General features: G+C 59.3%; 1 protein-coding gene across 1 annotated transcript in view; it reads right to left on the reverse strand.

The window, feature by feature from the left end:
- Positions 1 to 13,980, reverse strand: part of OBSCN (obscurin, cytoskeletal calmodulin and titin-interacting RhoGEF) — a gene marked incomplete at its 5' end in the record, with an annotated part of 152,916 nt that overhangs the window by 71,389 nt on the left and 67,547 nt on the right. The window contains 18 exon segments of the mRNA XM_081091302.1: positions 446 to 712; positions 945 to 1,211; positions 1,783 to 2,055; positions 3,125 to 3,391; positions 3,494 to 3,760; positions 3,844 to 4,110; positions 4,220 to 4,489; positions 4,720 to 4,986; positions 5,506 to 5,610; positions 6,037 to 6,190; positions 6,280 to 6,392; positions 6,583 to 6,849; positions 7,108 to 7,374; positions 8,216 to 8,485; positions 8,642 to 8,908; positions 9,091 to 9,369; positions 10,569 to 10,844; positions 13,348 to 13,623. Coding sequence (XP_080947428.1) covers positions 446 to 712; positions 945 to 1,211; positions 1,783 to 2,055; positions 3,125 to 3,391; positions 3,494 to 3,760; positions 3,844 to 4,110; positions 4,220 to 4,489; positions 4,720 to 4,986; positions 5,506 to 5,610; positions 6,037 to 6,190; positions 6,280 to 6,392; positions 6,583 to 6,849; positions 7,108 to 7,374; positions 8,216 to 8,485; positions 8,642 to 8,908; positions 9,091 to 9,369; positions 10,569 to 10,844; positions 13,348 to 13,623 — 4,419 coding nt within the window.

The following is a 13,980-nucleotide window of genomic DNA, read 5'->3' on the forward strand; positions in this document are numbered from 1 at the left end:
CAACCCTGTCCAGATGCCAACACACCCAAGAACCTGGCCCAGCCTCTGACCCCAAGTAAAGCATCAGTTTCTTTATCTGTGAGATGGAGACAATGATGACCCTCACTCTGCCTGCCAGGTACAAACAGTTCCTCAAACCTGGAGACCTCCATGCACAGAGGCGGTACATCTCTGTGCAAATACACACGAGCTTACACAATGGGCTTGGGCACTGCCAGCACATAGGAGGAGCTCCGGAAACACAAATGCAGTAATAAATGAGGACTGCTGACTGCTTCGCACAAGGTCCAACTGGGAGGCCACAGAGATGAGCCACCCAAGGCAACCCCTCCAGACGATGGGGAAACCAAGGCTGTGCTTGTCCAGGGCCTCTGAGACAGTTTTACACAAGGCTGACACTGGCCACATCAGAGGTCATGAAATCCATGCAATGCACCAGCCTCACCTTGCACCACGAGCCGTGCCTGGGACCTTGCCTGGCCAATATCGCAGGAGTACGTATCACTGTCTGCCTTTTCCAGGGCACTGATGGTGAGCCTCAAGGTCACGCCCTCCTGGCTGGGTGCATGCTTCCCCGAGGCATGCAGCTCAGAGAGGCCCTTTCTCCAGGTCACCGTGGCTGCAGGGCGCTCTGTCTTGCAGGTAAATACAGCCAGGCCTTTTTCCTCCACCTGCAGGTCAGCCAGCTCCTCTGTGAACCGGTTTGGCTTTTCTGGGGGAAGAGATAAGAAGGGGTGGGGGTGAGGCCTACAGACCCCACAGGACATGGGCAGTTCTTCCCCCGGCCTGCCCATGCAACCTCAAGGACTGGCCTGAGCCCCTTTCCTCTGGACCCCTTCCCTTTCCACTTTGGATAGCAGAGTGGAGGCCATGCGGGAGTGGCCCCATGACACGCTGCGGGAGAGAGGCCATGGGTGCTGCCTCAGCGTTTCTTGTGGGGTTACCTTCCACATAGAGGCTGGCTGTGCTCTTGGAAGCCTCTGTTTCACACGTGTATTCTCCGGAATCTTTGAGTGAGGCCGCGTGGACTACCAGCATGGCCCGCGTGCCCTCACAGAGCAGGTCATACTTCTGACTCTTGCGAATGGCTTTCCCGTCCTTCAGCCAGCGCACTGGGGAGTCCACCCGTGACAGCTCACAGCTCAGTATCGCATCCTCCCCTGCCATGGCCCGCTGGTCTTCCAATGGCTTCGTGATGTCTGCCGGCCTTTCTGAAGGAATGAGAGGCAGCCTGTGAGTCACGGCCACAGCCACACCAGAGACAATGGCAGGGCTGGTGCTTGGAAACCTGTAGGCTCTGGAGGCCAAGCCCGCAGCCTAAAATTCTAGGACATCAAACCTAGGAGCCTCGGAGCCTTGGAATGCCAGGAGTCCTCGCTGTGACAAGGGAGGCATTTTTGAGGGGGGATATGAGAGCACAGATGCTCTCAGCGTTGTTCAGAGCTGTGACATCACGTAGCCATGGCTGGTGCCACCTGTGAGCCACGCTTCACTGCTCTGCACCAGTGTTTATGCTGGGAGCATGAGCTCAGTAGTTTCACTGGCTCGGTGACCATGCGCCCTGGAGCTACCACAGCGGTCAGACCACAGGTGCGAGACCAGAAGCCCTGCTCCTGCCCCCAGATGACCAGAAGCCCCACATCCCGACCGGAGCTCTGGGCCCCCACCAGTGGCTGAGGGAGGTAGTCTCCAGAAGCCTCCCCTGGAAAGCTGCCCAGCCGAAGGCTCCACTGCAGGTTGCCTGGGGAGAGTGGCCCATCTGCCCGGGTGCGTGGTGCCCACCTTTGACGAGGAGTGAGGCCTTGGAGGTGAGGCCGCGCACAGAGAAGACCACCTCCCCGGTGTCACTCAGCAGCGCCTCTCGCACCTCCAGGATGTACTTTCGGCCCTGGCGAGTGGCCCGGAAGCGGCCTGCACTGCCCAATGTCTTCCCGCCGACTGTCCAAGTGGCCGTGTCACCTGTGTCCTCATGGGACAGGATACACTCGAAGTTGCAGCCCTCACCCTCTAGCACCTCCACGTTCTTCAGCCTCTTGGTGATGCCCACGTGCAGGTCTGTGAACCATGAGAGGCAGCGGTCACTGTGGCCAGGCCCCAGATGCCTGCCCCTCAGGACCAGCATCATTGAGCCCCATAGTGTTCCAGAGGCTCAAATACCCAGCCTCCCCAGCCCACTCCGGGCAGACCTGCTGCCCCTCAGCCAATGCCCCCTTGGCCTCCAGCTGGCCACACCCTGGTGTTTGGATGGCCAATAGCTGTGAGTTCTGACCAGGGCACCACCTTCCTGCTACAGAACAAGGGGCAGAGAACAAAGCATCAGTTTTCAGTAGCTCACCTGGTCTGGAAGGATAGGTGCCCCGAGTGAAGGTGCCGTTTAGCTCTGGGACAAACCCACTGCACCACCCTCCCCCCTTTCCTGTCTCATCTCAAAACCCACCAGATGTCAGGCACCCACCACGGGGTCACAGAGAACAGGCCTGTCGTGCATGTGGAAGGGAAACAAGACTACTGGAGCTGAGCCAAGATAGCGACCACCTGGTTGGGAAACAAGTTCCAGGGCATCCCCCCCTGACACCTTGGTCTCTCCTGCTTCCCACCTCCAAGAGGCTCCAGTGACTGGCTTCACACCTACCCACACACATCCCCTGGTGCACAGTGAATGTCTCCAAGTCCCTGTTGGTCAGGCACGGCCTGGCCCGTCTCCCACGCTTCACTCCGTTGCTATCGTCCCTGCTAACCTGCCTGCACCTGGGCCTCCTAAGGATCATGTCAAGCCCGCTCCTCCTAGAGCAGTGATGGCGAGCCTCTGACACGCGAACTCATTTTTTTGGTTGATTTTTCTTTGTTCAATGGCATTTAAATATACAAAATAAATATCAAAAATATAAGTCTTTGTTTTACTATGGTTGCAAATATCAAAAAATTTCTATTTGTGACTCAGCACCAGAGTTAAATTAGGGTTTTTCAAAATGCTGACACGCCAAGCTCAAAAGGTTCGCCATCAGAGGCTGCATGACCTCTCCGGACTCAGTGAACAGCCCGGGCTTGAGTGGGCAGGGCCTCAGTAAGTGGCCACGCCTTCTGTGCCAGGCCACTCCCCCCTCTCGGCCGCGCCCCCACGCACCGTGCACGCTGACGTGCGCGCAGGTCTCCTCAGTGCCCAGATGGCAGGTGTACAGGCCCGCGTCGTCCAGGCTCAGGTCGTGGACCACCAGCCCACGCGTGCCCGCCTTGTGCAGAAAGTCGTACTTGTCGCTGGGGCCCAGCTCCACTCCGTCCTTGCGCCACACCACACCCGCCTGGGGGTCGGAGACCTCGCACTGCAGGGTCAGGGTGCTCTGCTCCTCCGCCGACACGTCGTCCAGCGCCTTCAGGAACACCGCCGGCTTCGCTGCAGGACGAGGCGTCAGGAGGTGAGCGAAGGAGCCGCCGCCTCACCAGCGGAGACCCCTGGGGGGACTCCCACAGACCCCTGCAGGCCAGGCCGCCTCACCTCTGACCTCCAGGCGGGCAGAGGCGGTCACCTTGGGGGAAGAGACGCGCACGGTGCCCGCGTCCCCCCGCCTGACCCGCTTCAGCACCAGCATGTGGCGGTGGCCCTCGTGGGTGATTTCGTGGAAGCTGTCGTTGTAGAGGGGCATCCCATTGAGTGACCACTCCACCTCTTCGTCCTCGTGGGAAAGCTCGCACGAGAAGCAGGCGCGGCCCTCCTCCGTGGCCTCCGCGTCCTGCAGCGGCCTTGTCACGGTCACCTCCCGCGCTGCCAAGAGCACACGGAGGCTTAGTGTCCGGCACTCCCCCCCCCCGGGCCCCTCTGGGCGGCCCTGCACCCCCGCTGCGCACCTTCCACGGTGACCTGGGCACAGCTCTGGGCACCGCCGGCCTGGCACCGGTAGACGCCGGCGTCGGCGGGCGTGAGCCGCAGCACTCGCAGCTCAGCCATGTGGCCCTCCAGGCGCATTCTGAATTTGTCCGAGGGCGCCAAGGGTGTGTCCTCCTTGTACCACTGCACAGCCTTGGGGGGCGGCTTGAAGTCGCAGGACAGGACCACTGACTGCAGTTCACGGCCCGTCTTAGGCTCCAGCGGCCTTGTAAGCACCACAGGGATGTCTGCGCGGGAGGAGAGAGAGCGCAGCGCTGCGGGTGGGCCGGGCCAGAGGAGCTCGGGGCACTGCCATCCGCTAAGGACCCCTCCTTCGCCCGGGGGCTGTGCGCCCACCTGAGACAACCAGCTGGGCGGTGGTGCGCGACTTGCCGATGGTGAAGTGCACTGGCCCGGTCATGGTGGAGCAGGTGCGCCGCAGCGTCAGCCGGTGCACTGTGCCTTCCTGCTCCACGCCCACATCCTTCCCGGCCTGCAACGGCGTCTTCCCCAGCAGCCACTTGGGCGGCCGAACAGAGGGAATGGAGGTCTCACACTCGAACCAGGCGGGGGCGGGCTCCATCACGGTCACGTCCTGCAGGCCCCGCACGATGGTGATGGATTGCTCTGTGGGTGAGAGGCATCACCTTGTCTGCAGGAGGACCAACCCCATCTGTGTTCCTTCCTGGGAACAAACCCTCCCACCAAACACACGTGCTCACATCCTCCCCCCCTGCCCCAATGCCCCCCAGTCAGGCCCTTCTCAGACCTGGCTGCCTCCAAGTATCAGGGCCAATGATAGAGGCCGCAGCCCATCCCCAGGCACAGAGGACAGCTGCCTACAGCCCTGCCCACACCTTCCACAAAGAACTGGGCAGAGGTCTTCACATCGCCAGCATCGCATGTGTAAGTGTCCTCATCCTCAGGCTGCACGTCACTGATGACCAGCTTGCGGTAGAGGCCATCGCTGACCATCTCGTACTTGGGCCCGGTCCTCAGTTCCATGCCACCCTTGAACCACCGCACCTGGGCACTGGCCCGAGACACCTGGCACTCAAGTACCCCGCGATGCTTCTCCATGGCAATCTTGTCCCGCAGGGGGCGCAGAATGGACACTGGCAGCTCTGTGGGTGAGCAGGGAAGAGTCAGGTGGGTGCTCCCAACCAGCCAGGCTAAAGTGGGTGTCACCCTCAGGTCTGACCCCTTCCGTACAACTGACCCTGAAGAAAGTCGGTGCATCCACACCTACCTTCCACCCTTTCCACCTCTTGCCCTGCCCCTCATGCCACCTCCCTTGTCCTCTCCTGTGCATCAACACCCCCGTGTGATCACCTTACCTGTCCACAGACTATCCCTCCCTCCCTCTCCTGTCATCAAGGCCACCAGGGCCTCACTCTGCAGCACCTGCTGCAGTCTTAGGAGGAAGACCTCACTGATATCTCCATTTTAAACAAGAAGGGCTGCCTACTCAGACCCCTGCCTTCCTGTAGTGGAGGCAACACCCTCTTTGCCTCCTCCTGGGTTACCCCCGTCCTGTCCTGGGAGGGGCTGGAGCGCCGCAGGCCTGTGTCAGGACAGCTGGCACAGCACCCATCTATGTTCTCACTTGGTCCAGCCCACATCCTCCCTTGAGTCCCCCTCACCTCTCACTCGGAGCTGGGCTCGAGATTCTGCATTTTCAGCTACAAATCGGATTTCTCCTGCTTCTTCCACCAGGACCCTCCGGTAGATGAGCGTGTATGTCCTTCCTGGGAACACAGACCACTCAGCACTGGGGGAGGTGCATGGAGGATGGGGAGAGGCCCTCCCACAGCCACTGCCGTAATTGTCACACCTTCCTGGCGGATGCGCACGTTGTCACTGGACCGAAGCTTACTGCCCTCCCGGAACCACTGAGCAGACACGTCATCATGGGAGACCTCACAGGAGAAAGTGGCGCTCTCCTTCTCCATCACCTCCACGTCCTCCAGGGGTCTCAGGATCTGGATGTTGCGCCCTGGGGCAGCGAGGGAGGCCCTGCCACACTGAAGCACAGAGCTGCCTGCCCCTCCCCTATCCACAGCTTGCTGAGTACCAGAGGGTTGGGGTCAGAAGGCCAAGCACCTCAATGGGGGACACAGGGGGTAAGGAGGTCCTGCACCTGGCCCTGACCTCCCACTCTGCCCAGTCCTCACCTTGCACCTTCAGGGATGCCGAGGTCTGAGCCCCATGGGCATCACACACATACACGCCCTGGTCTCCAAAGGCACACTGGTAAATGATGAGAGTCCGGCAGGTGCCCTTGGCTGCCATACCCACTGTCTTGCCAACCTGAAGTTCCACGCCATCCTGTGGGGGTACAAAATCAGGTCAGGTGCTGGGGATGCCCCTCATGGTGAGGAGTAGGATGAAGCAGAAGAGTCCAGGGACAGAGGCACCTTCAGCCAGCGCACGTCCACATTGGGGCGTGACAGCTCACACTCCAGGGTCACTTTGTCTTTCTCTGTAGCCACCACATCCTGCAGTAGGCGGCTGAACCTCACAGGCAGCTCTGGGGAGGCAGAAGGAGATGAGAGAGGCAGATGGAGTGGGGGAGGGGGACTGAGATGGACCAAATCACTCAGCTGGTTCTAGGAATGAAAGCCCGCCCCCCCGGATTCCACACCCCTGTCCCCACCTGCCTCCCCTTCAAGACAGGGACCATGCAGTCTCGAGTGAGTCTCACTCCACCCCCCACGCACCAGTTACCACCAGCGGCGCGGATGTATGCACGCCCTCAGCCTTGAAGGCGATGAGACCACCATCCTGTGGCCGCAGCTCAGACAGCGTGAGGGTGTGAATGGGGCCTTGAACTGCCAGTTGGCACGTGGGCCCTGGCTGTAGCCGAAGGCCATCACGTGTCCAGCTGCCCTCTACGTTGGCATGGGACAGCTCCACCTCCATGGTGGTGGAGCCCTGCTCTTGCACCTCCACCATCTGCAGACCCCGCAGGAGCTGGACCTGGCGCACTGCAGAGCAAAGGAGGGAAGGGTGTGCCACTGCACCGAGACCCTGGCCCTCCCTCTGTCCTTCCCAGGGGCCTCAGCTCAGCGTGTTGCCCTAGAGGGGGAGGCCCACTTCATCCCCAGCCATAAGACCTCTCCCCCTGATAACCCTCCCTTCCCAAGGCCAGGTACCCAGTGGGAAGCTCATTCCTCTCCATCCCTTCCCTTCTCCCTTCCCTCTCCTGGGTGCCAGACCCCACACCCAGCTGCCCTGTAGCTCACTTGTTACTGTGAGCTTGGCCTGTGTCTTGTCATCTGGCGTCTCACAGCCATAGAAGCCACGGTCAGCAAAACCCACACTGCGGAGGACCAAGCGGTGACTTGCGCCCTCCGTGTAGATGGCCACATTCTCGCTTGGGGATATGGCCATGGCATTGCGTGTCCACTTGACATCCGGCCAAGGCCTGGTCAGCTCTACCGCCAGGGTCACTGAACCCCACTCCTCCACTGTCTGTGGCTCCAGCTTCTTCTTGAACAGCACAGGAGCCTCTGGGGTCAGGGAAAGGGCAATCACACAGCCACTGCCACTCAGGAACACGAGGCTCAGAGGGCCCCTGTCCAACCCAGCCCCCAGCCGGTAGAGCAGGGACCCCTACCACATTCTGCCTCCAAGCCAGGCAAGGCTTTAGCAATACTCAGGGCCCAGCTGCACACCTGCACAGGTATGCTTTAATGGGAGGAAATGGAGACTAAGGAGGCCTCTCCTTTCCCAACCCCCTCCCACCTCTGCTCCCCTGCTCTGAACAACCCTGCCAGGCACCAGTGCCTGGAGCTCCTACGTGTGGGGACCAGTAGCCTCAGGACACGGAGCTGGTGAGACAGGTGGGCTCTGAGCCCCCAGACCAGTAGAATTAGCATCTCCACTGCACCGGAGCCCTGGGAGCCCGAACGTTAAGGGAGAGAAACATGCTGAAGTCCCACACTGTACCATGACCTCCCCAGAAAGTGAGTCTGCCCACGTTACTCTTACTCAAGACCTGCAATGGCTCCCACTTATCCTCAGGTGAAGGCTGGCTCTCACCGACAATATGGCTTCATCGAGCAAAATGCGTCCTCCCCTCCTGCCTCTGCTTGCACTGGCTGCCAACCCCACGCCCTCCCATCTCGCACCTATGGGGCTTGGAGTAGATCCGTTCTCAGACCAAGGGTACAGTGCAGCAGTTCACTCTTTCAGAGGAGGTGCCCAGCCCTTCCGTCCCACCCGCCTTCTCCCTGCAACCAGCAAACCCCGTGTTCCCTGAGATCAGCCAGAGGAGCGGGCACCTGCGAGCAGCACGAAGCCAGCCCACCCGTGAGGGGCCCACACTCCCGCCACCCCCCGCCCCCGCACCTCGGACGCGGAGGGCAGCCGAGGATGTGACCCCCTCAGCCTCCGCGGCGATCTGGCCGGCGTCCTCCAGGACCAGACCCGAGATGGTCAGGCTGTGGCTGGCGCCGCTCTGCGACATGCGAAACTTCTCGCTGGGCTGCAGCTGGGTACCGTCCCGGAACCACAGGACCGCCGCGTCGCTGGGGGTCACCACGCACTGGAAGGTGACCTCCTGGCCCTCCTCCGCGACCATGGCGCTCAGCCCAGACGTGAACTTGACTTCGCGGGGGACTGTGGACGGGAGGTCCCCTTGAGAAGTTGGTAGGAGGAGCGAGGCCCCACTTGCAGACGCCACGGAAGCGCACCTTCTCCGCGAAGCCGCGGGGAACGCCCCGCCTCCCGCCCCAGGACCCGCGCCCTCCCCGCCGCCAGCGCTGTGGAGCGTACCGCGGACCGAGAGCCGGGCGCTGGTGCGGTCGTCGCGGCTCTCGCACACGTACTCGCCCGCATCCTCCGCCCGCAGGCCCGACACGGTGAGGGAGCGCCGGAGCCCCTCGGCCGCCATCTGGAAGCGCTTGCCCGGCCGCAGCTGCGTGCTCCCACAGCGCCACACCACCTCGGCCTGCGCCGGGCTCAGCTCGCAGGCCAGCGTCACCGTGCCGCCCAGCTCCCCGCTCACGGGCTCCAGGGGCTGGCAGAACCTGGCGGCCACCTCTGCGGAGGGGAAGGAGGTCAGCCCGGAGGGGCTCGGGCCCTGGAGACCCGCTCTGTGCTTTGCTTTGGGGTCCTGCGCCCTGAGCCCCACCTCTACCCCCTCCCGGACAAGACACTGCCTGCTCGCCCTCAGTGAGGCCCAGCAGGCGCGGGGTTCGCAGAGGACTGCGCTGACCGCTGACCTTCCACCTGCACCGGGAAGTCCTGCGCCTCGGCGCCTACGCAGCAGCTGTACACCGCGCTGTCCAGAGTCTGCGCACCGCGCACCGTCAGGGTGTGCGTGTCCCCCCGGCTGGCCGTCTGGTGCCGCTTACTGCGGCGAATCTCCACGCCGTCCTTGCGCCATGTCACCGCAGCCACAGAGGGTGCGGCCAGCGTGGCAGTCAGGACGATGTCCTCGTGTTCTTTGACCACCAGAAGCCCCCTGCGGTTGGGTTTCTCCAGGGCTGGGGACTCAGGCTCTGGCTCTGGGGTGCAGGGGGAAGGAGCAGAAGGGTTAGTCATCAAGTAAGTGGGGACCCTGCTTCCTTGGCCTGGTCCCTGCCTGCTTTGGGCCATACTATGGGAGAAGACCTAAAGTGGGACTGGCCTAAGCTCCAACTGCTATGCAACGCCTTAATCACCCAGTTCTTGGCTGCTGCTTCCACTGAGCAAGCCCAAGAGGGACCGCCTCAGAGCGCCACACCCCTGATGGCCACCATCCAGGCTCTCAGGGGCCATGAAGACTGGCCAAGAGGAGTCAGCTGCAGGGGACCGCAGGCCTGGAGCCACAAGCTCTGCCTGACCAAGAGCCGAGAGGTTTGGATGCCTGCCCTCCAGGGAAGCCTGGGCCCAGGACAGAGGCTGAGAGGCTATAACACCCTGAGTGCCTCAGCATGTGGGGGTAGTGCACAGCAGCACCAAAGGGGGAGGGGGAAAGCCCCAGAAGGGGCCCAAGAGGGACCCTGTAAGAGCCTATCCAGGGGAGCACCTGAACACAGGCCAGCTGTACCATGGGGGGCAGGTCGGCAAGGGGATGGGGCCATGTCCGCCAGCTAAAGGCCAACACCTACAGCAGGACTCGGAAACCCAGAGGTGCTGTCATCAGCTGGGGGCTATAAGGGACAGGTAGCAAACCAGCAGGACCAGTGCCAGCCCTGGATGTGCCCCAGCAGAGGTCAGGTCCCCCGGCTGACTTAACAATTGCAGGACAGTCAGGAACCCAAGGCCAGTGATAGGGACCCAAACTCCACTGAGGAAAAAGGCATCGAAAGCCAGAGGCCCCTCTGGTGAGGTTCTCCAGAGCAAGGCTGCACTCAATAGCTGCAAGGGGAGACTTAAAACAGAAAACTGTGTGCTCCAGGCCCGACAGAGAATGCGCATTTCCACAGGCCTCAACCATTAACAGGCTGTAGAAGCCTCCATGAAAGGTTCTATTCAGGGGAAGGGGAGGACGTAGAAGCAAAAATCTGGATGAAACAGGTCCAGAATGCCTAGGACTAAGGTCTTAACCTAGGTCCTCAGTCACAAGAGCTCAGTAGAGCAAGAGGCCTGAGGCAGGGCATGTCCATAGAAACCAATACTGATGCAACCACACAAAGAGCCTTGTACAGCTTTTCAAGACAAAGCCTGTCACTTCATTCCTCGGGTACTTGTCCTCTGTGCCCAGACTGGTACCCACCGGGGACATCTAGGCTGAAGGTGACCTTATGGCCCCCGGCCTCGCAGCTGTACTCCCCGCTGTCCCCCTTCGCCGCCTGCTGCAGCACCAGCCGCCGGGTGCAGCCCGTGGCCTCCACGCGCACTTTCGAGCTCCCGCTCAGCTTCTTGCCATCCTTGTACCACGTCACCTGCGTCTGAGCCTGGGCCACCTCGCAGCTCAGCGTGGCACTGGCCCCGGCCGTGGCCTTCACCTCGCTGTGTGCCGACTGCTCCTTGGCAAACACCACCGTGGGCTCTGGGGACAATGACAGACACACAGGGTCAAAGATATTTTCTAAATCAGGAGGACAGCACTGGGGACGGAAGGACTAAGCTGGGAGGTGGCAGGACGGGAAAATTCTCAAGGCTCTGTGTGACCCGCAGAAGCCCCAGCACCTTCTCAGCACAAGTAGCTCATTCATCTGCACATGGACCACTGCCCAGGGAGCGGTCCCCGCTGGAGACACAGTGAAGGACTTCTCCGGAGCACACACCCTCGAGCACAGGGACTGCAGACCATGAGGTGTGCACACACCCTCCCCACGTGACCAAGTCTTTCCCGGGTGTGCAGGGAGCATTCCCAGCCAGCGAGGGACAGTTCCTGGGCTCCACCTCCCACCCGCACTCCCTGTGTCACCTGCTGGCCACCTAGGGCACTGAGCTGTGCCTCCTGAGCCTGTCTCTCCCATGGTTTGGATGACTCACAAAGCGATGGACCTTTGCTATGCTTTCGGTCTTTACTGTTGGCTCTTCTGCGGTGTGTCCGTTCATGGGCATTTGGACACCATGATATTTCTCCCCACTCCCACCAAGTCCAATAATTTATCCTTTGCGTGAGTCATATTACCGGAATTCCACTTCCTTTTTTTCACACTTTGGCATGTTTCACTTTATTTCCTGCTTTCCTGCTGACAAATGCGGTGACTGTGAGCCGCGGTGACTGTGAGCCCCGTTGCCTGGTCCCTGATCTCACAGGTACAGCTTTCAAGTGTCACTTAGTGTGGTTAGCTGGATTTCCTTCAGTGTCATTTATCAGAAGAAGGATGAACCGTTTTATTTCTAATTGGTTCAGAATCTGCGGCATGGAGAGATGTTGATAAACTGTTTCTTCCACATTTCTGACGTTAAATGTTATCAAACTCAACTCTGCATCGCTGAGGCGATCCCTTCATATTTTAGTTTCAATCGGCTCACGTCATGAGGTATGTTGATTTGCTGACCTTTGTAGTGCTCACACACCCGGGCCGTGTCTTTCATTAGAGTGCACCGTCCTCTTAATGCACTGCCGATTCATTTTGATTCTACGTAACTTCAGGTTTTGGGCTTGGGCTCCACAATGCATTGGCCCACTATTTCAACTCTCCCTATCAGATGGTGGTGATAGATGCCATGCTGTTACCGCATAATCAACCAGAGACTGTGTGTCCTTCTCTAGCTCTAGAAGGATCTCCATGCACATGCAATACTTTCCTTATGGAATAGTTCATACAATTTTCCAGTGGAGCCACGGGGGTCTCATCTTCACCTATAAGATCTTTTTTTTTCTTCTTTTTCCCACTGTGGTTCCATTTACTGAAACGGTTGTAGGACTATTTGAGCTGTCAAGATCGTCTGCCACTGTTCATATAGTTTTCTAATAACCTGGCCAATTTCTGAAACCTTTTCATATTTACTCCTACAAAAGAATTTGTCATATTCTCCTAAAGTAGCAATTACAAATGTTTGGTGGATTTTTGTTTGTATCTATACACACCCACAAGCTGTTGTACACACTTAGAACACCAAACTGTTAGTTAGAGGCACCGGGATGTCGAATTGAGGTTAAAACTCTCCTAACTAAATGAAAATACAGTTAGTTCACAGACATCTCTGTGAACACCATGGACAGGGACAAACACACATGTGTCCTCAGGAACTACTATGACATAAATACTGACTCAACAATCAAGGGCTATCGCTATAGTTACTTGTCTTCAACAAGCCGTGCCGTGTGGAAGGAGCTCCTTATTCCTCTCCATGTCCAAATCTGGTATACATCAGAGTCCCAGGGGCTTGTGACACAGGACTCAACAAGAAACCGAGATGTACTTTAGGAGGGGAATTCCAAACCTCACAGGTACAGGACCCCGACACACACGTGCCAATCCTCTGGTCTCTGTGTACTTTTTTGCACAGACCTTACAAGAAAACACGGACCTAGATTTTGCGACAAGTGAGGATCCAGTAACTTCTGGATCCACATGCAAAGGAGTGCCCTAAGAAACTACAATTTGCTAACACCCTGTTCAGTCTGAGATGGATCCAAGTAAGATTGGGTGGCAGGAACTTCCCGACATTCTGTTGTAATGAAATTCAAACGTGCCTCTGCCCGTGTTGCTGGCCATGGGCATTTGGGAGCTACCAGGACTTGGGGAGTAGGAGATTCACATAACACAGGTAAGAGACGTCTGGTCTACCTCAGACTCCACGTGAAAGGTAGAGCCCGAGTCCCGGCTGGAGAGGGGCACCCAGAAGTCTCTGGCAGGTGCTGGGAACTATGACTCAGCAAAACCTGAGCACCACTCAGCTTGTGCAGGAACACCTCTCCCTTCTGCTCACACTCTGCCCACACAGCCTGGTCTGGCCCCACCACTGGGATGATATGGGAGATGGAGGATAGAAGGCTAAAGAGGTGAGGTCCAGTGGAAAGAGCCCCAGGTGTGTCCGGCTGTAGTCATTACCTACACACAAGGCTAAGTTAGTGCCACCAAAGAACCGACCTGGGACATCTAGGTTGAAGGTGACCTTCTGGCCCCCGGCCTCGCAGCTGTACTCCCCGCTGTCCCCCTTCGCCGCCTGCTGCAGCACCAGCCGCCGGGTGCAGCCCGTGGCCTCCACGCGCACTTTCGAGCTCCCGCTCAGCTTCTTGCCATCCTTGTACCACGTCACCTGCGTCTGAGCCTGGGCCACCTCGCAGCTCAGCGTGGCACTGGCCCCGGCCGTGGCCTTCACCTCGCTGTGTGCCGACTGCTCCTTGGCAAACACCACCGTGGGCTCTGGGGACAATGACAGACACACAGGGTCAAAGATATTTTCTAAATCAGGAGGACAGCACTGGGGACGGAAGGACTAAGCTGGGAGGTGGCAGGACGGGAAAATTCTCAAGGCTCTGTGTGACCCGCAGAAGCCCCAGCACCTTCTCAGCACAAGTAGCTCATTCATCTGCACATGGACCACTGCCCAGGGAGCGGTCCCCGCTGGAGACACAGTGAAGGACTTCTCCGGAGCACACACCCTCGAGCACAGGGACTGCAGACCATGAGGTGTGCACACACCCTCCCCACGTGACCAAGTCTTTCCCGGGTGTGCAGGGAGCATTCCCAGCCAGCGAGGGACAGTTCCTGGGCTCCAAC

This window comes from Myotis nattereri, assembly GCF_964212035.1.
Source record: "Myotis nattereri genome assembly, chromosome: 5".
In the NCBI taxonomy this organism is placed as follows: Eukaryota; Metazoa; Chordata; class Mammalia; order Chiroptera; family Vespertilionidae; genus Myotis; species Myotis nattereri.